This window comes from Pholis gunnellus, assembly GCF_910591455.1.
Source record: "Pholis gunnellus genome assembly, chromosome: 19".
Classification (NCBI taxonomy): domain Eukaryota; kingdom Metazoa; phylum Chordata; class Actinopteri; order Perciformes; family Pholidae; genus Pholis; species Pholis gunnellus.
Genome location: NC_136546.1, coordinates 15,261,070 through 15,283,090, shown reverse-complemented (window position 1 = coordinate 15,283,090; position 22,021 = coordinate 15,261,070). Strand labels below are relative to the sequence as shown.

General features: G+C 43.0%; 1 protein-coding gene across 1 annotated transcript; it reads left to right on the top strand.

The window, feature by feature from the left end:
- Positions 1-604: 604 nt before the first annotated feature.
- ppp1r14c (protein phosphatase 1, regulatory (inhibitor) subunit 14C) lies at positions 605-21,679 on the top strand. Its single transcript, XM_079180474.1, has 4 exons — positions 605-925; positions 16,651-16,734; positions 17,361-17,393; positions 19,257-21,679. The coding sequence occupies exons 1-4, from the start codon at positions 689-691 to the stop codon at positions 19,329-19,331; spliced, it is 429 nt and encodes a 142-aa protein (XP_079036600.1). The 5' UTR covers positions 605-688; the 3' UTR covers positions 19,332-21,679.
- The last annotated feature ends 342 nt before the right edge of the window (positions 21,680-22,021 follow it).

Here is a 22,021-nt window from a genome sequence, read left to right as displayed (position 1 = left end):
CTCATGGGTATGTATGTGTAAATCCAGCAGGTGTCGCAAAGAACTCTTCCCATGCCAGGCTGAAATCTTTGGGACACTGAATGGTCTCATTTAAAAATAAAAAAAGCATGCTGGTGATCCAGTTTCACATCAGCCTTTTCTACTTGTAAATCACACACACATAAACACACGATAGAAGTAATTCAATCAATGAATGATAATAGAAGGGGAAAGAAAAGCTTGGCTAGAATTGGGGAAAGACCCTCTGCTGACGCTTTCGAGCATCTGCTCGCTCTCCAGTGCGCGCTGGTGCTCACACAAGCACCATTGAGGGAATTTGGCAAGCACACTCCAAAAAAAAAAATACCCACCTTAAGAAATGATTTTGTCACTCTTTAAAATATGTTTTTACTTTCTAAAACTAGCTTCAGAAACTGCTGATGTCATCTTTCGAAGTAATGTCAAATGCTTTTTTTAAGGGAAATATATCTCATTTTTAACACGAGACAAGCGCCCCAAATGCTCATTTCTTGCAGCGGACGCTCCGCCTTCTCGGCTGTCTCCGGCGCTGCGCTTTAAATAGCAGCTGTTTAAAAGCTCCCCACCATTCTCCTGTCTGCTGTGTAGCTCGCAGTCTCCCTTCAGCACAGCGGTCCCCTCATTTCAGTCACACGTTTCCTAAAATAATAAGCCCGAAAAACATCCCGCAATGTCGGCCGCCAGCACTGAGACCAGCACCCCGCTGCCGACCGCCGGCAGCCGCGTCTTCTTCCAAGGTGCGCCCGGAGTTGGCTGCGTGGGGTCCGGCCCCATCACCACCGGCGACGACCCGGTCCAGAGGAAACAGGGCAAAGTGACGGTGAAGTACGACAGGAAGGAGCTGCGGAAAAGACTCGTCCTGGAGGAGTGGATCATCGAGCAGCTCAGCGAGTTGTATGACTGTGAGGTGAGCGGATCATACATCTTAAATCACATAAGGTTAGTTAGTAGGCGCACTTGTCACCGACACCTTCAAAATCATATGGACGTCTCGGGAGACAGGTGGACAGAATGACACACGGGGACAATGGTCCTAAAATGGCTTAAACTCAACCTTATATCAAATGTAAACTCACTTAATATATTTCATTTGTGAATACCCGCGAGTTTACACGTGCTGTATATTTTGAGTCCCATTATCTGGATCAGTTAAAACTGCAGCTCATCTGTGATGTTTTCGATGCTCCGTCCTTGTCTTTGCAAAGGCGTCAGTAACATGCCCCCATATTTTACAGCGAACCCCATCATCCTCCATTAAACAGTCCGTGTCTCTGGCTTTATTGATGTCTCTTTGTCCTCTGCAACGCTGATACCTGCTGGCTCGTGGCTGAGGCGAGAATAACAGGGGCGTCAAAAGCGACACAAAATCTGTCTGGTTTAATAATGTTGCTCTTCACACTCCGACTTCGACACAATGCATTTACACGCCTCTCATCCCCTCTGTCGTTGAGGGAGAGAGACAGTGATGGCAGGTTTCACTAAATCGAGAATGAGAAGAGAGAAACCGCACGGTTGCGCCTTTTACGCACCATGTCGCCTCGATCTTTTTGGAATGTGTCCATATTCCACATTACGTTCGAGGTGCAGATTGAGCAACTGAATTCTGCAGTCATTTTATAAGCACTGCCGCTGGTATTCACTTCTAAATGGGGTAGTCCTCGAGAGCAAAAGGCATGTTAAGAGGCTGTCGTGTTTCAGGTTCCCTGTTTGTGTGAAGCGACGCTTGGAATTAATTCCTCAGTCGTTTCTGAGGCAGAATTCTGACCTTTTCAACCCATTTCACCTTTCGAGGGATGATCTGCCGCCAGAAGATATTGACAGCCTCATTATTCTGCGCCCTCTTTAACATTTAAGAAGAGGGGGGGGGGGGGGGGGGGGGGGGTTTAGAGAGAGGGGGGAGGGAAATGGGGGTGCAGAGAGAGATTCTATAGGTGATGTGTAAGTGCATGTGTGTTCTCCCCACAGTATGCTAGCAGGGAGGGGGGAAGGGGGAGGATGGGGGAGAAGAAGGGCAGTGGGTTAAGAATGTGCTGATGCTGTGACTCTCCTCACCAGCCAATCACCTCCTCTGGCTCTGACCCCCTTCCTCGCAACAGAGGGTCCGCCAGGCGCACGCATACTGTATGCACACACGCACACCGCCGGCATACAGTGAAGTCTGTCACCTCAGACTCAGCCAATCAGAGAGGAAAGAGGCGGCGTGCGCGTGCGTCCACACGTGCCTGCGCGCATGAAAATGCCAGACTATGCTGTGACTGATGCGTTCCATTTAAATACGAAGCAGAGGGCGCGTGTGGTTTTTCATTACGGCAACACGTCTCCGACTATCACTAAGATTGATTGCAGTGTGTGCGCATGTGCAGAAGGGAAACACCTGCACAAATCTCAGCAGGACACTGAATGTCAACATCAAAGCAGTATTGTCTGTCTCAGTAGTTTGTCTGCTGACAAGAGTATTGCAATGCAAATGATCTCCCCATGCCGAAGGCAAATAGGCTGTCCGCGTGTGTGCAAAGCCATTACGATTTCCCGCAGCTCCAAACTGCTTCCACCTACCTAAACATCACCAAAGGTTCATTTTTTTGCAGCCATCTGTAACCCGAAGCTGCTGTTTTTACAGCAGTGTTTGCAAGCGTCCTCCTCTCTTCAAAGCCCTGCCGTGGTTTTCACTTAAGTTGCAAAGAGCTGCATAGCCCGTCTTGAGTGTGGACGGGTTTACATTTCAAAGCCGGATGAGCTCTTGGCTGCGTGTCAGTCTGCCGTCAGCAGGTGCGCTTGATCTACAAGTCGTACGATGCTTCCCCGCGTGGATCGACTGATCTATTTGATGTTTTCGATGAGCGTATACAGCGCGCATCTCAGTCGAGCAATAGTCGCTTTTCTCTTCCAATGACTGGTAGCTTGTGATATGTTTAAAGCAAATGCACACACATAGCTCAGTAGTCCAAAACACTGCAACAATTCAGTGTTTTGTTAGAGTTCTGCAGTCAGTGTCTGATGTGATTTCTGGATGAAAATCAAACTTATACTTCACTATTGTGGCTTTACTGTTGAAAAAGACTCCTCTCTTGTCTGCACATGTCCCTTTTCCCCCGGACTTCAATCTAGATCAGTCAGTAGATATTAACAGCAGCATGACACCTCCTCATATGTCTTTCACACAGCAAATGGGATAATATCACCTGATAATCCCCTGGCTCTCTGGAATTGTTGCCAGTCTGATATCATTGCTGGCTGCTGCAATAAGCACAGTGCTGACTGGTGGTAGAGAGACATGGAAGCTGGCAGCATTTCAGAGGACAGAAGGGAATGAAACCGGTACATCATTATTTTTGACATGTTGTCACTGTCGTGGTGCATTGTTGAGGCTTGCTTTAATCTGTTCGTCCATGAATAGATACATGACGGCAGCGTTCGAGCAGCTGGACTTTACGGCTTTGCTCATGATGTTTGGTCACGTGACTGTAAACAGGAAGTCACACTCCCTTCACGCCTGTTAACACCTCTATGTACAGACCAAAATTAGATATGGGTGTGTATTTTATTTGTGTTGACTATGTGGTGTGTGATAGAGAGAGGGGGAGACTGCTGGTTTGGCATAAAGGTCAGCGTCTGTATCAATTTCATAAGAAAACCTGATATGAGAGAGCGTCTGTGTGTGTGTGTGCGGAGGGGCTGATGCTGAAGGTGATGGAGTGCAGTAAGGGTTAACTCAAATTAAATTGGATTTTGTTTTCATTAACAGGTATAGGAGAGATTTTGTCCTGTCCAAAATATGTCTCAGGTCGTAGGTCAGGTAAAGCAAAGACCTAAAGTGCTCTCACACAAGAACGGCAAGTCCAAGAAAAGCCAGCTGATTTAAAGCATCTGAGCTAAAGTTCTTTCCAAGACTTGATACCACTTTCATGTCTGTGTGCTGAATATTGAGCTACAGCCAGTAGCCGTTAGCTTAGCTTAGCATAAAGACTGGCAAAGGGACGGCTGCTCTGTCTAAAGGTAACTAAATCTGCTTTGCAAACAAAATCCTGCACACTGTCTAACTTGCAAACGTACATTTGTATGCGTTGTATCGGAACTAGATCTTAAATAGGTATCGGCTGCAACCAATCACCCATTTCATACCTGACATGCAAAAGCAAAGGTATAAATATCAAACTCTATGGCAATCACTAATATCATATGGAGCTATAAAACACTGTTTAGTAGCAATCACAAATATGGCCAGAGAAAGCTTACATTAAATGGTCAGATCCCAATAAAAATGAAAGAAATCTGCATTTGTAAATAAATACAAATCTACAGCAAGGCATCACAAAATGCCAACCGGCAAACACTTCATCAATGAATAGATATTTGATAATAATCAAATTTGCCTTTACCCTATCAAGACCACATGCATAAAATAAAGTAGGTCCCTATAAATAGATCCTACAAGCCCCAAGAGGCAATTGCAGACATATTTAGCAGATTACATCAGTGGATGAAATTGATAATACATGTATGCCTACCAGCATCTCTAAAGCTCACTAATCAACACGGTATATGCTTTTTGTTTAATTCATACGAAGACTTAAGTGCCGAGCCAGAGCTAACCCCAGGTTTCCAGTCTTTATGCTAAGCTAAGCTAACCCGCTGCTCGACTTAGCTTCATATGACAGGTATGACGGCGGTATCAAGCTTCACACTGAAATCTCTGCAAGAAAGACAGTTTCACAAAATGTCAAACTATAACTTTAACCTTGAAATATTGCTGCTGAATGTGACATTTACTTAACAAACTCATTACTTCCTCTTTTATTGAAATCTTTTTTGTCCGACTTTGGTTTTAATTTGCCTTGAGCCTCTCTCCCTTCCCTCCCCTCCTCCTCCTCCTCCTCCTCCTCCTCCTCCTCCTCCTCCTCCTCCTCTCCTCTCCTCTCCTCTCCTCTCCTCTCTGGGTGATAGGATAACAGAAGGTGAGTTCTGTCAGAGATGGATCCCCTCTGCTCTCCTGGGATATGTTGCCTCTGTTCATTTGGCTGTTCAAAGGACAGAGAGGAGAGAGGAGAGAGAAATGCCACAGACTCGAGTGCTCCCAGTACAGCTCTTAATACAGCGCAGCCCTGGAATACAGCATCTTATTATTATCTCCTTCTCATCTTCTGCTCGGCTGTTGTCTGACAAAGCCACACTTCAAATATGGTGCTGCAGTGCTTTCTCCCTCGAACTCCTTCACAGTCAGTACTTCTCCCCACTTGTTATGTTTTTGTCCATAAATGATAATTTAATTTAGTAATAATCATGAACACTTTTGTGTAAATAAATAGCCGTTTGGCTACTGTCCATCATTGATGTTACACAGCAGTGAATCGACCTATATCTCGATAAGAGCAGATTATTTTTGGTACTTGTTAATTATTCATTAATGACGGTCTAAGAATGTAGAAGAAAAAAGTGCAACGTGCCTTTTATAGATCTCCTAAAGCTTCAAGGGATGTCATCTAATTATCCAACCAAACCAAAATGATCACACAATAAAAAGAAAAGCAGCAAATCCTCATATTGGAGAGCCTGGAACCACAGGATGTTTGGCATTTCTGTTTAAAATCAATATCTATTTCAAACGATTTGTCTCGGGTCTAATCTTGAAACCAAAAAATCCTTTAAGCTTCTAGCCCTTGTTCTTTGAAGCATGTGTTGACAAAAAGATAGCCCAGTCACCCTGTCAGTAGCCCACTGTGAGAGACTGTATTGAAGGGCCGATTAATGCTCAGGTCAAGTCTTGTTGATTAAAAGGCCGATTGGTCACCACGGTGATGTCCGTCTGAGAGCACCTCAACACAATCAATGGAGGCTGTTGAGAAAACGACTTTACTCTGCGTGTGTGTGTGAGAGAGAGAGAGAGAGAGAGAGAGAGAGAGAGAGAGAGAGAGAGAGAGAGAGAGAGAGAGTAACAGAGCGGTACATCTGACTCTGCAGTTTCATGTGTGTGCTGTTGGGGTGCATGCTGCAGAATGAGGGACTCTGTAATGCCCTACTTTCTCATGGCTCTGCATCAATAGAGCCCCACTCAATGAAGCGCTTATTCATGTGTGCGAGATACAGACGACATGCAGCGCTCTGCTCCTCGGGCTGTGTGTGTGTGTGTGTGTGTGTGCGTGTGTGTTTGTGTCTATGGGTTTCTATCGACGCGTGTATTAGGGGCCCTACATGCTTTTTTTGGGTTGATGATATTCCGCTGCTCTTTGGCAGATATGGGGGTGGTGATCGGTCATGAATGGATGAGCACGAGCCCTTGTATTCAATTGTAACACACACACACACACACACACACACACTCACACACATAGGTCAATGTGCATATTTGGACCAAATGGAGCACGAGGAACTAAGAGATGGAGCATCTTCTCCTGGATAATACTAAGTTATGTCTGCTGCTCTCTTTCTCTAGATCATCACCTCAATAGGGGGGGGGTCGGTTAGTTTCCACACTGTTTTGTGTAGGAGGGATGTCTCAAGGCGGTGTGTTTCTGTGTGCACGATGCGGACAAAGGAATGTGCGTTTGGTTGCTGACATCTCGGTTGAAAACCCCCCGAAACATCTTCCATCTCTTTCTGTCTGTATCGTTATCCACTCCCCCCCCCCCCCCCCCCCCAGCTTCTCCTGTGACCTTGTCAATAACATTACACTTTACTCGCCTTTCACGTTCGTCTTGCTGGGAAGGAGGACGGCGGTGTATCATGTGAACCTCATCGGGCAGCAGAGGAGGAGTAAACGGTGCAATTCAAGCCAAGTCATTAGCAGTGTTCAATAAGTTTAGGAAAAGCACACCGGGGATAAACACACACATAGACACACAAAGGCATTGCGTTACCGTTGAAGTTACTGTATTGTACACAGACTGTAGACATAGATGTGTAGCCAGACACTACTTTATGATCTAGGCTACTGTTAAGCTGCAGGTTTATGGGGTGTCGTCATTATTTCCCCCTTCATTAGCCCATTAAAATGTGCATCCGTCACCTCTGATACTTGATGGATGTGATTTAATTCAGTGACCAATTGAATACATCTCACTGGACGAAGCTTGATTGCCTCATTATTTTTGAAAGTGGTAGCTTCCCGTTACAGTTAATCAAAATTGTATTAAAAGAGAACGGGGCGAGGGGAATGAGCAATGAGAAAGTGTGGGAATAAAACAAAAAAAGAGGAAGAAACATGCATGTGTGCGTGATAAACTTGGATCCAGAATGACCACCATTAATTTAATTACAGCCAGGCTGACGGATCCACCCACTGGGAGATTTAGTCACTTTCGATGTTTGTTTTAATGAGTGACCCTGATGTGTTTATGGATCTGGCGCAGAAGGTCATTGTTGAGTTTGTTATCTGTGCTAGGGAGGGCAGACATTTACCTCCCCGCCATCTAAACTGCACGGACAAAAATAGACGCTCGCTTAGCGTCTGTGTCCGAGCATGTGTTGACACGTCTCACGTAGCACCTGCAGCTTCATGAATCTGCTGCTAAACAAATCAGAGGTGTTGACAAGACGACCTTTTAGCAAGCAGATAGCCACCAGCTGTTGTAAACAGCAGAAAGGTGTCAAATATCTATTACAAAGGTTACAATGTGTCTGTTCCCCTTTCTTCTTCTTCAAACGTGCTTCATCCCGCTGACGTTCTCTACCGTTCTCCTCCTCTCTTGTTTCAACTTCCGACCCACCGGGACACCCACCCACCTGTTTTCCTTCCTCCTCCTCCTCCTCCTCCTCCTCCTCCTCTCAGTGGTTCTCCCTTGAGCGTTTTGTTCTGCTGTCATCCTGGTGGCTTTCACATACATGTATATTAGCCATTTTATGTCTGTAGTTGACACCGTTAATCACATATGGCTTCTAAGTGTACGAAAAGGTTTAATTGCTACATCGAGTGTGATGACCTCACCACAGAATAGAGTACCGAACGTCATCCCAAAATGTAATAAAATTATGATAAAATATTGAAATGAGCAAGTTTTCGTCATATTTTTTGCCGTCAGCCTACACCTTTCTTGTTCCATTTCCTCCCTGTCCTTCATGGTTTCCCACTCTATTAACCCTGTATGCTGTTTTTATGGGCTAAGCTGTGATACTACAATGCTGTCATAGTGGTTTGAGATGTTTCTACAAACCCCAGGGAGGCATATCAGTCTGCCAGCTGCATAGAAGAGAACATAAAGATAGAAAGGGGGGGAAATAAAATGATCTGGGAAGAGCGAAATGTCTGCAGGTTATTAACTTGAACTATGGGTCGTGCAAATATAGCCATCGAGTCCCGAGACATAGCGGTACGGCAAAAAAATGAATAATCTGAAAGTGGCAAGTGTGATTGGCAATCATAGTCGAGTGACATGCCAGATGCAAATTGTGCAACCAGAGTTGCAAAAAAGGAGATGTTGAATTTTCACACCCACACATTGACTTTCTTGTCCTTCTATGACATGCCCTCCCATCCCAAGATGATCCAGTTAATCACTGGTTTCATTGTCAGCAGGCCGACACAATTTATAAACTGGCTGCGCACAAACACTGACTCACTCTCTGTGGTTGGCACGGTGAAAAGATGCAAAAACACTGTCGTCATTCACACGTGTCGGTGAGAGGGAGACTGAGGGAAAGACGGAGCGGAGGAAGATTATTGTTTTGACTTTCAAAGCCAACGGGTGTGTTCATGTCGGTGTGTTGTTTACTTGCACGTCTACTTTTGCATGTGCTGAACGACTTTGCACACTCGGCAAGGAAGAACCCGTATCTATTAAATGTGTACAAAGTAACTAAGTTCAAGTTGGTTTATCGCTTCTAAAGCCCTGCTTCCACTCTATGGCCTCCCAACAAAGGGTTTTTCCCTAATTGCCGATGAATTTGAATAAATCCATTCATTTGACTGGCTGACAGTGTATGACCCTGGTGCTATTGACGTTTTAAGTCCAGTTTGGCTGGAAGCTTCGCTTTGCACCGAGAGCAAAGGTCCAAATTGGCCCCAGCTGTCAATGCATTAGCCTCGGGGAGGAGCTGTGTGCCTGGTAAACACAGTCAAATGAATCACAAATCACAAAACTGTGAAATAGTGTCACAAGACGGATGCTGGCAGTTTCATGGTCGAATCCACAACAATACTTTGTCCGGGCTTTAAATCAGGACGAGGTGAGGATGAGGTGATTTTGACCTTGTGCAGCAGTAGCATAACACAGCATGTGTGCGTCAGCAGCTGCTAAAGAATTGCTAGAGGTGGATGTGGGTGCCAATAAAGAGGCCTCAAATCTTCTGTTTACGCATTTCAAGCCGCTTCTGAAGTCTGGGAGAGTCCTCAGGTTAGAGACACTTAGTGGCATCTCTTCTGTGTGCGGACGATGTAGCACTAAAGTTCATGACCCAAAAGCATCCGACAAGCACTTCTGAGGAAGCGCGTAGCTCACCGTCACTCTACATCACAAAGTAAAATGAATGGTAACACAGTTGCTCTGGGGTATACAATTAAAGCACAATTACATTCTGCTCACGTATAACGCATGACATCCAACGCTTACTGTGACTGTGAATCAGTACTACGCTATAGTTATCCACAGTGGGACTGCCTTTGACCCCTGGCTCTATGAGTCTGAGTGTGTGGCTCTCTCCCCAGGAAGTGATTGGGGGTGCAAAACGATGGTTGGGTACCAACACCTAGCAGAGCTTGTTGATTGAATGACATCAGGACTACAACCCTTTTGTGGAGCACACAGAGCAGTGAATGAAGGATTAAGACATTTACATCACGATTAGCTTCCAAATTTCAGCGTGCAGAATCATTGTTATTTTCCACTGGGATTCTCCTTTGAGGATTAATTCCTCCCTCCCAACCCTCTTTTTCTACCGGTTCCCCCTCTCCGATATACAATGTCCTCCAGAGTACAGCTGAATCAGCGTGGGAAAGAGCTTTTGCTGCAGCAGCTAACTTTATCCAGTGAAGTCACATCATCCGTGCTGTATGGTTTCAGCAAATTGCATCGCCGGAGGGGGAGGGGGGAGGTGCTCGAAGACGAGGGTGGGAGCACGGGATAAATAGCTGCACAGTCGGAAACAACGTCTTTCAACCATTGCACATTCTGTCGTTACGGTTCCACGTAGGGGTATCGCGATATACTATAGTCGATAGAATCTACTATAATACATACTTTGTTAGACATGGAAAACTTTGTCCTCTTGTATACCTTGATTTTACTCGTCCCATCCATCACTCTCCATTAACCGACATGCAGTAGTTCCTCTCTCTCCTTCCGCTCACACGGGTGCTCCTCGGATGAATTCATCCCTTTGATGTGACACAGAAAGCTGAGCCGTGAGCTTTTACTGTGTTGCACAATCCTCCTCTGCCTCATCATCGCAGTGACCACCTCGTCTGTGCACTCCCCATCTACCTGCATCTTAATTTCTCCTCTTATGTATTCTAATTACTACTCTCATACATAGCCGTCTCCATTTCTCTTCACTTCCCCTTTTGCGGTCTTGCATACCTCTCTAATAGGCCTAATCTCATCTCTGCATATATAGTCTCTAACAGAGCTGTGACTAAAGATGCCGTGGGTGTTATTATTTTATTTACCTCTATTTGAAACCCCTTTCAGATGACGTGTCTGTTTACACAAACACACTTACACACACACACACAGACACACACACTCACTGAAAATGCCCTGAGAGAAAATAACAACAGACAGACAGCAGTGTCGACTGCTAAGCCTCCATTTTCAGCATCTGTACCTGACAGCTGCCATGATTGTCCCGACAAAGTCTTCGAGCTGCAGTAGCACCCGACTCTGCAACCGCCTGGACCGCACGGGTGCTAAAGTGCTGAAATAATAAATGATATAATCTCTCTCTTTATAATGCAGTCTTCAAACCTAGCATTAGCACTAGCAAGCTAATCTACTAGCATGTTTACTTCCAGCTCAGCAAACTAATATTACAGTGTTATGTTATATGGACTACTGTGGGTTTGATTACTTTGTTTGATGTGTTTTAATGTAATCATATATTTCCTTAGAAAATAATTGTTACGTTTTACTGCAGCTCAGTTTCTGCCTCTGTAATTTTTGAATTTTCTATTCAATTTTCAAAATTGAATATTTCGATGGCATAGTAATGTCTAAAAGTCAAATTTGGCAGATATGAGACTAAATACCACCTTTGATTTTGGATATTGTACTATCATAATATAGCATAAGTGTCTTTTCCTGGTTTTAGAGGTTAAATCACAGTAAAGTTATGTAATTGTCTTACCAGACTGTAAGCTGTTGTATTATTTGCCTTAAAGCCTTAAATTAGCCTTTTTATCAAAAATGTAATGGTGTAAATATTTTGCAATAGTCAACCCAACAATCCCAATATCAATATTGTGATATTTGATTTTCTCCACATCACTCAGACCTAGTATATGCTGTATTTTTAAGGAGGTTGACTTTCCCATAATTGTTTTTACATTTTTGCATTGATTACAGTCGAAACTCTGCTTTGTCAAAAATAGATAGAGGTTGAAAAATAACGTTGCAGGTCAGTTAACTTATTCTTGTTTTTTCCCTTTGCCGTAGAGATTTTCAGGGACAGTTGTGTTGTGTGAATTTCCTTTGATGAATTTCTTGAGAGGCTAGCTAGGCTACAAACTGACTTTATTTTGACTACTTTGATACTTCGATCACAAGTTAGCAGCTAGCCACCCAGCCATTATCTGATCATTATTGGTAGATTGTGGACCTCTGTGCGTGCATGAAAAAAAATAACATAAATATCTTTCTGTATAACTGGCCTTCGCAATTATCTATTCAGTCTTAGCCACGACAACTGGTAGTTCCAGTTCATGTAAGTCGGCCATGAATAGGAATAATCATGAATCACTCGACCGAGTGAAGTGATTCCCATGTCACACGGGGTTTGACTGTTCATGGAGAGTGATTGAATAGAGTCTGAATAGAGTTTGAGGTGAGTCACGGGGTTGGGCCGCTTGCATTTACTTAGATTCACCTCATTGCAGACGAACCAGACTGAAAACGCTGCCGGCTGCTTAGCTGTTGGTGAAAACAAGTCTGACACACATGCACACACTTTCTGTGCACAAACAGAAAAACAAACACACTGGCGGGCCTGTCTCGCTCTCTTTTGCTCGCTGGCTCTCACACAAAATCGACTCAGAGTTGCCTTCATTGCAACACACACTTTGCTCCTTGTTATCTCTCGTGCACACACACACACACACTATCGTCTACACGTAAGATACACACTGACTCTTTTCCTGTTTTCATCACTATGTCTTTCTTCTATATGCAAACACACATTTGCTCTCATTGGCCACAAATTATGCTTTTAGTCTTCTGTAATACATTCACACACACACACACACACACACACACACACACACACACACACACACACACACACACACACACACACACACACACACACACACACACACACACACACACACACACACACACACACACACACACACACACACACATTCTAAATCCCATGCCCAATTTCACACGATCACGTTGTAAACTAAACATAATGTTTCCAGTGCCCGCTTTTGGCACTTAATACAGAGATCACACTTTTCTACTAACAAGTATATAATATGCACAGAGAGGAAACAATTTCTAATATTATAACTTCACTCACAACCGGCAAATAAAATGTTTTTCATGCTTTTGTTTACATTGTTTTCTACCTGTGAAAACCCTCAACGCCACACTCAGGAACAAAGTCATTTTTCAACATATATTCCATCATATTTGTTGTTTGGCGTGTGAATGTCCAACGTACTCAAAACACAGGAAGAAGATCTGCGCAAAATCGGATGTTGTTTTGGCACTACGTTTCAGTATTCCTGTGAGTGTGTGTGTGTGTGTATGTGTGCGTCTTGCCTGTCCCTTTATGTCTCCTGGCCTTGTGAGCTGTCATTTTGTCACCCTTCCACTGCTGGCAAGACGGAAAATAATGTTCCCCCCGTGGGCAGTGGGTGTGACCTCAACTATTTCAGACTCTCAATCACCAGCAGAACAGCGACAACTTCAGTGTTCATCTACATGTTAAGAGTGCGAGAGTTTCCATTCTTGCATGCAGTGTACTAAGTACACACTCAGGGACTTTCTCACAAGCTCCACAGAGAGACAAAGCCCTGTGGTGAGCACTTCTCTGATGGATGGTGGCAAAGACTTTTGTGTGTGTGTGTGAAGATTTTCATGTCGTTGGCGATTGCCTGCAGTCATGCCTCACACACACACACACACACACACACACACACACACACACACACACACACACACACACACAGGCCATGCTTGACCTGGTCATCACCAATCACAGTGACAGAGGGTGACAGACTGCCTGCTGACAAGTGGAATATTCAGACAAACACACACACACACACACACACACACACACACACACACACACACACACACACACACACACACACACACACACACACAGCTGTCAGACTGAGTGATAACCACCTTACTATAGATAGATAGATTCACTTATTCCTCTCTATTATTATGTTAAGTCTTTTCTCTAGCCTATAGAAACCAGCAAACCACAGTATGCAGGCAGGAGACCACTCACTGTTCTTTCTTTTGGGGGGGGGGTTTATCCCTCGTATCTTGTTTTTGGCATTCATGACCGAGGTCGTTATCTCAGTGCCCTGCTCACATTTTAGAACTGGCAGGTAGCTGCTGACAGGTGTAAACAAGCTGACCTTTTGAAGAAGGAGCATCCGTCTGTAAGGGTTCGTTTTTGAAATTCTAGTTTGGATCTCTAATGGGTATCATCCGTCCTCAGGGAATGGAACTCGCTCATCTTTGTCTGTGAATGTTTTTAAGGCCTACATTAAGAACGCTGTTGCTTGGCCTTTTTTGAGTTTTTCTAATGAGCCACCCAAATGACGGGGGATTTTCTCCACCCATACTGCCATAGAGCAGTAAAGCAGTGTAGGGGAAAGGGTTTGAAGGCTCTGTACATAAAACCTAAAACAATGTAGATGCTGCACTCTGTACAATCTAAAGCGTACAACTCAAAGGCAGTATCTACAGACAACACGTTTTTGTTTCTTTAGCTTTCTTGCATGAGCTAGTGTAATAAACGTATCTTTAATTGCCTATATTTAATATGTCATTTAATGGTACCAGTAGTTTACCGCATCAAATCATGTCAATTTCAGTCGAGGCGGCAATTACTGCTTCTCGGCAAAGCTACCATTTAGCAGGACTAGTTTATCTGGTGTTACATTTTTTTTTCCACAATAATTCCATAATAATTCAAATTTGCTACTTTGTTATTTATGCGGTATAGCAGACTCAATCACGAAGATGTTCGCGCATCAAAAATGATTCTTCAAATACAGAAGAGATAATTTTATATGGTATTGAATTAATCTTGAATAATTAAGTAGCTATGGACTTTGGATTTCTAGGACAGTATAGAAGATCACATTGACGTGAAAATAAAAAACACAAGACAAAACCTTAATATGGTACTTTTAAATGGCAACATAATCCATCCATTTAATCTCTCTTCTCAGATTGAAATAACTCCTCTGATGCTTTCTCATTTGCATATGACCTCAGTCCTCTGCTTCCACAGCACACACTTCTATAGATGACAGGCTTTGATATGTTCTGCCACATTCCCTCATTTCTCCGCCTTCCTGCTCTGTTTCCTTAACGAGGGGGGGGGTTTCAGAGCGAGACCCTCTCGCTAAGACGCTGCGAGTGATTTCAGAGGAAGAGGTCAAAGGGGACGCTCGTCTGTAGAGAGACTGAGATGCTTAAAATGCAGGTTGCGTAAATGCCTCTTAGCGGCTCAGAGGCGAAGGATGAAGGTGGGGTAGCCTTCTGTGCAAAGTGTATGTATGATGCTCAAGTGTGTGCGTGAACAAATGCAAATGAGATATGTGCAAAAACAAGGTTTGAGTTTACTGATGTCAAGTGGATTCTTTGAGATTAGGGATCTGTGAAGCATGTACACCGTTGTTTCATAGTCATCCTCGCAGTTAATGTTAAAAAACTCGCAATTAGTTATTTCATTTGCAGTCGTGCTGTCAAACATGGAGCACATAATGTACCACACTTACCACTTGTTTTGCATTTGGTATTGTAATTTCAAAAAGGTATAATAGTGAGCTAATTCCATTCTGTGCACATCAACCCACACTCGCAAACAGGGAAATCACAGTGACTGATCATTAAGGCTGAGAGCTACAAATCAAATCGTCCTTCCATCCTCTCTGTTCCCGAGTCTGAATACCAGTGCACGCTCCAGGCAAAAGCATAAAGGAGTCCTCTGAGAGCACAAAACACACATGCAGACACACACACACACACACACACATACACACGGCATGATTTAAACCTAGAAGCAGTTTTAGTGTTGTGGCCTGTGCAAAGGGAACCAGGGACCATCCACCATGCAGCAAAGAAGTTATTACATTCTTACTTACCGCCCAACAATCTAAAATAGCACATGTTCTTTTTTTGTCTAGGTTACAGCAAACCATTTTAGATCAATTTTTGATCATCAAGGAAGTGAGAAACGTTCAAACACACCAACGGCAACAAAACCTTAATATATGATCGCCTTATCATCAGCCAGTTATTTACTGTCTACTGTATTTGAACAGCCAAATCAATAAGCTCAGAGAGATGAATGATGATTTTTTAAGTTCTTGCTTAACGATTAGGTATGGTTAAGAAAGGTCGTGGTTACGGGTAATAAAAAGATACATAAACATAATTGCAGGTCTGCAAAGTGACGCAAATGGCAGTCTACGGCATGAAAGTCTCATTTGCTACACGCCTGTTCACCCTCACCTCCCACCTCCTTCAATAAAGGGTATACCACTTCCTGCATTGACAATGAATGTTGGCACTGGACGTAAATTGTGAGGTGCGGAATCATTTATTATGGACGTATTTTCTATGTGATATTGGGGCGAGATAGCATCGAGTCCATTTTGCTGCAATCATGCAGTATGTTGTTGCTGAGCAGTTGGTAAACGCCACCACTCGGACAGAGAAGCTGCACTTGCAGATGTTTTTTTTTTTTTTTTGGGCTTTAATTCCCAGAAGGGAAAGTTTTGAAGATATATTAAATGGTAGCTGGGAGGAAAGGGTTGATCCTCCCTGTGTGCCTCTTTTGCACAAGCCTTTTGAAGTGGTGTTGAGCAGAATACAGCCTCTAACCACCGAGCCACTAAACGGGCCGGCCCCGGCAGCGCGGCGTAGCACAATGACATTTCCATATGATGTCTGCTCCTAATAGGCAAATATGTGTTGGAGCTGTTTGGAGCTTGGAGTGCAGAAATGTGTAAACAGTGTTTTGAATACAGAGGTGAAATGAAGGAACTAGACATGAGAGAAGTTGTAATTGGGGTTGGTTTTGGTCTGGGGTTAGTGTCTAAAAACAGAAAAAGGATGTAAAAACATGACAAGCCATTGCGTCAGTGTTTTGTGAACATCATTCCAACACAAAGATTCTTTAGTTTTCCATTTTAATTTCCTGTTTGCCTCCTCTCTCGTGTCTGTTGTTGTCTTCTTGAGGGAAATCTGTTTCAGCAGCTCACTAACCAAGAGTGTTTTTGTGTTTCAGGAGGAAGAGATGCCAGAGGTAGAGATAGACATCGATGACCTGTTGGAGGTCAACAGTGACGATGACAGAGCCAGCAAACTACAGGTATACCTACACATCATCTGAACACACCTTAAAAGATCATTTCTGCATTTGTCAACCCAGACCCTGTATTCCCATCTGTTTTTAAATTGGTCCAGTATTGAGGGATTACGCTGCAGCCGCTAGCGATGTACATCCACTGAACACAAATACAATGTTTTTCTTTAACTTTGGCAAAAACAAGCCCTTTAGTGGACTTTAGTGGACGTTGAGGAGTTGCAGTGATTACATTACAGCCTGTTAGTTGCCGTCTGCAGTGTTCTCCCATAATACTGGACCAATTAAAAGAAAATGGCACTTGAATACAAAAACATGGGAAAATAGGGTCCAAGTTGATAAATACCAAAGTTACCCTTTAAGAGCGCGACAGCATGTTTTCTAGATGAGATGAAGCTAAATCCTCGCTTTTCAGACTCGTGTTGTGACTGCTTTGCATGCTGGTCAGACTGTTACCATAGCCTGACATCATGCTCACTAACCAATGACAGAGCGCGTGGAATTGTACATACATTTTACCGTTTATCTTGGTGAATAAATGAAAAATCCAAAACCTGTGAAGATAAAGTTTGAAAACATCTAATCCCTCAACATCTGACTCAGTTCTTCCATTTCTGCTTGTTTTTCCACAGGAATCATTAATAGACTGTTACAAACCAACAGAGGTGAGTATGTTTAGTGTGTGTGTGTAAAACAATAAAACGCTCCACATCATCGACCCAGCAGCTTGTGTGTGTAGATAGACATTATTGATGCTCACGTGTCGATCTGCAGTGTATAGACTGCATGTTCACGCATTGTGTCCTACATGTGTACGTGTGGTTAATTAATGTCTTGTGACACTTACACACATCCATTATCCGTTGCCAATGTCATCCTGACCTAAACACAACGAAGGGTTAAAAGCACTAAAAGCCATACACCCACACTAACACGCAAAAGGCGCTGTTTGACACTGTTAGCAAAATAACACACTCAATTTGTATTTATTAGTGTTTGGGTTCGGGTGAGTGGAGGTTAAGCTATTTTGGTGATTACAGGTAGTGCAGACCAACCACATTACCTCTACATACGGCGATCTCATCCAGTCTGGACTCCCCATCTGTCATCTGCAAGTGTGTGTGTGTGTGTGTGTGTGTGTGTGTGGCATTAGGTCAGACTGTGACAACCACCTCAAGGTCATTGGTATCCAAAGCTACACAAGTGTTCAGCCAGGTTGACAGCCGCTGATACGTGTCACACCTACACACACCTACACACACACACACACGCACACACACGCACACACACACTGTAATCCCTTGGGAATGGAGTAGAACAGATGCCGTTTTGAAGACAATCCTTCAGAGAAGGCATCAGTTGGGGGATGACAGTGAAAGACAGAAGCAATGGAGAGAAATGTGACAAAGGCATGGAGTGATGGAGGGAGGATGAAAGAAAGAACGAGAGCACTGTTAGGAAAAAGGTACACTGGGAAAAATAACAGGAGATGAAGTGAGGGACAGAAGCTATCACAAAGAGAAGGCAACAGAGGGATGCGGAGGAATATATGAAAAGACAGCTCGAGGCAGAAAGACAGACAACAGTGTAGGGGAGGGAGGAGGAGAGGTACAGAGGGAGAGAGAGAGAGCAGGGGGAGGCATCAGTAACTGGGTCATAAGCAGACTCACCCCTGATACAATAAGGGGGATGATATTCCAACATATTCGCCACCATAGTTACACCATTGTGGACCTCTATACAACCTCTGGCTTAAACCCAAGGTTCTCTTTGTCCTCCTTCCTTACTGACTTAGTTTCTCCCTGATCAGCATTTTCTCATTGTCATTTAAAGGGCAATGCCAGCATGATAGGAGTTTGTTGCTGTTTATTTTCTCTTAATAGAATAGCAATAGGCTGACATTTTGGGAAATACACTTATACTCTTTCTTGCCGAAAGATTGATACCACGCACATGTCTGCATGCTAAATTTGAGGCGCAAACCAGCAGTCGGGTTGGCTTAGTTTAGCATAAAGACTGGAAAACCTGGGAAATAGCTTGTCTTGTTTTGTCTATTTCATATAGCATGTCAATTAGTTAGCGTGAGAGTTACCTTCAGACAGTGCCATAATGGGTGTTTCCCCCCCGTTTCTGTTTTTTATGCTAAGCTAAGCTAACTGTCTGCTAGTTGTCGTTTTAGCTTTTGCGTAGAAATACGAGAGTGGTCTCAAACTTTTCGTCTAACTCTCGGCAAGAAAGCCAAGACGTGTATTTTCAGCAATGTCAAACTATTCTTTTAAAAGGGAACCAAATTATGTTCTCAACAGTTATGTAGCTGACTTCTGTCGATCACGTCCCAATAAAACCGTTACACGAATAAAAAGCAGGACACTTTTCCAGATGTATTCTGCAAAATCTAATAGAAACAGAAAATAAATTGTAGGAATCTGAAGATTTAAATTATGGCCTTCTTCTTATAAATATAAATATTGCGACTGTGTGTCTGTGTGCACCTGTCTTCCTAACTATTTTTTCTCTCTTCCTTGCAGAACTTCGTCCGTGACTTGCTGGGCAGGATAAGGGGAATGAGAAAACTCAGTGCGCCAACTAAGAAGGGCCTATAATAGCTGTGATGTCAACCATCAGTCAGCCATAAACTACGTCATCTCAGCTCCACCTACTTAACCCATTCAACATGGACTGTCATCACACAGAATACCTTATGTAAACAGCATTAGTAACTATTTCGCAAAACCTGCAAAACAGGCACCATAAACTCCATGCATATAGTCATTCATTTCCCGATCACGTAGAATAACAAGGTGTATTATTATATTTGACTGTTGAAAAAGGTACAGGAGCAAACGGCCACAATAAAATGTCAAGCCCTGGAAACATGCCAGAACTGCAACTGTGCTTTAACGTGAATACCACCTAATTCCACCTTTCAGAGCCATGTTACAAGCTGACGCTGTAATCCACACAGCCATACAGACGACGTGGTAATAAAATGTTTGTACTGCAGTAATTGTGAAATTAGCTGTAGCACTATGTAAACACAGTGCTTCATGATTTTGTCATTTTTTTTTTACTGAGGTGTTTTGCTGTTACTTCTTTTAAAAAAATGTACTGTATGTTGCCATTTATTGTTCATGTGATTGAAATGTTTAAAGTCACCCTGCTTATCCTTACTCCGTCAGTGCTTGCAAATGTAAGGGAGCTCTCTAGTTTTATTTTAAGCACAAGGCGTTAATACATCAATTCTGTCCTTTGGTGACGTGTAAACTCTGGAAAGAGTGGGGACATTTTAGCAAGCGAGGCTAAAATAGTGTGAAGATTTTTTAGCTTTTCCCCCCCACTGCTCTAGTATACTTTTCACCACAGCAAGGCATGATGGGTGTTGCAGTTCTCTGTGTGAGGCTACAAAACCTGTATGATTGGCAGCCTTTCACCTATAATGTTATGCGGTGTCGTCCGTTGTTCTCCCTCATCAGAATACATATCGGCTGTTTAGGTTTAAGCACAAAGCCCATTCATTGTAGTTGTTACGCTCACTCTGGTCCAGGTAACTGCTTGCCTTTATAGGACATTCAGGATCAGTTCCCCATTTTTCTCAGCACTGAACCTTAACTACTGACAACCTTAATTAAAGGCAGATATGGTTGAGTCAGAACCTGAGGACAACTTGAAACCTTGACACTTGAAACCTGTCAGGTCCTGTAAGGGAAGGTGTGCCAAAACTGGGAGTATTACATCTTAAATGTCATAAGTCACGGCAGCATTAGTGTGACACAGCATTTCCACAGAGATTGTTTGTAGAAGATTTTAAAACATCTTAGAATGGGCGCAGAATTTTAAAGATAATATGTTGTAATTGCATAATCCCAGGTTTAAGAGATGGATTTAGTTGTTTATTGTTGTCTATGTGCACCAACACACTTAAAAACCTGTAAGCTCTGGTACAATCATGACTCTGTTATAGGGTTGGGCCCAGTTTCACTTCCGAGCAGTCAATCGTGTACCGACCGGAATGGAGCAGACTTAAATCTGCCATATGATATACCCTCAGCTGCCAAAGACAAAAGCAGGGCAATGTTTCATTTTAACATCACACTTGCAAAGCACCCATCTTGCATGCTAACAACGGAGAAAAAAAACACTGATAAAGAGTATAGATATTATGAACTTATAATCGAGCAAAAAATACATTTTTGACTTAGCTACCATGTCCGACTTTGTAGAACTTTTTTGTGTTGAAACAACGTGACGGTCACGTTGGAGAGAATCCAGGAAAATTTTAAAATGGTGCTGTTTTTGATGTTCTTCCCAGGTTTTTGTTGTATAAAACACATTTTCACTGTTAATTGATGCCAGAGAAATGTGTCTGAAGAACCGTGTCTGTCTTTATTGATGGGGTGCATACAGTCTTAAGTGACGTCCTCTTTGCATTTCCTTTCCTCAATCTGGACTGGGCACGCTCGGCTAGCAGTGGTTGATTTGGTTGAAAAAGATCATGTGTTTTCTGGATCAGTGACTTGGAAGGAAAAGTTGCAGAGGAAGCCATTATAGGCAAATGAGATGCATCCAGGGCTCATGCCGAGGTACTCCATAGGATTTTCTCTTTTCAAGAAACTGTTCAGGGGTAATAGGCTGATATTTTATAATTTATGGGATCTCATGTGCAGAGTATTTTGAAAGTGTCCATACTAGAACGCTTTACGTTTGCATGTATTTTTAAAGTCGCATGTTGAGGGGAACATTTTGTTGGCCCAAAGCTTTTTATTTCACAAAATAATACACTTTCCTTTTTATACCTTTATTATTATTAAGACTAAAATATTCAGTTTTGCAGCTGCAGTTTAGTTTTTTCTGTACATCCACAATAAGCGTTCTTGTTTTTAAAATGTAATGTGGTGTGTGGTTTGTTTTTGCTGATAATAAAAATGCAGAAGGACTCTGTACTGTTTAAACAGATGCCTTCCCTGTGTGATTTTATTTGTTTTAATGGGTAAAGAATGTGTCTCTTTGTGTTTTATTTAAAGCAATAGTTTGACACTGAAAACAGCTAGCCTGGCTCCGTTCAAAGGTAACAGAATCTCACCAATTAACACAATACATGTTCCTTGTTTAATTTGTACAAAAACTAAAGTCTATAAATGACAAGTTTCTGTTTCCAGTCTTAGTCTTAGTGCGTGTGTGTGTGTGCGTGTGTGGTCCTTGTCATTTGTGCTTTTGTGTGTGTGTGTGTGTGTGAGTTTCTGCACAAGGGGCATATTAGAGCTTCATGGTTGCCAATGTGTTCCTTCTCAGTGCC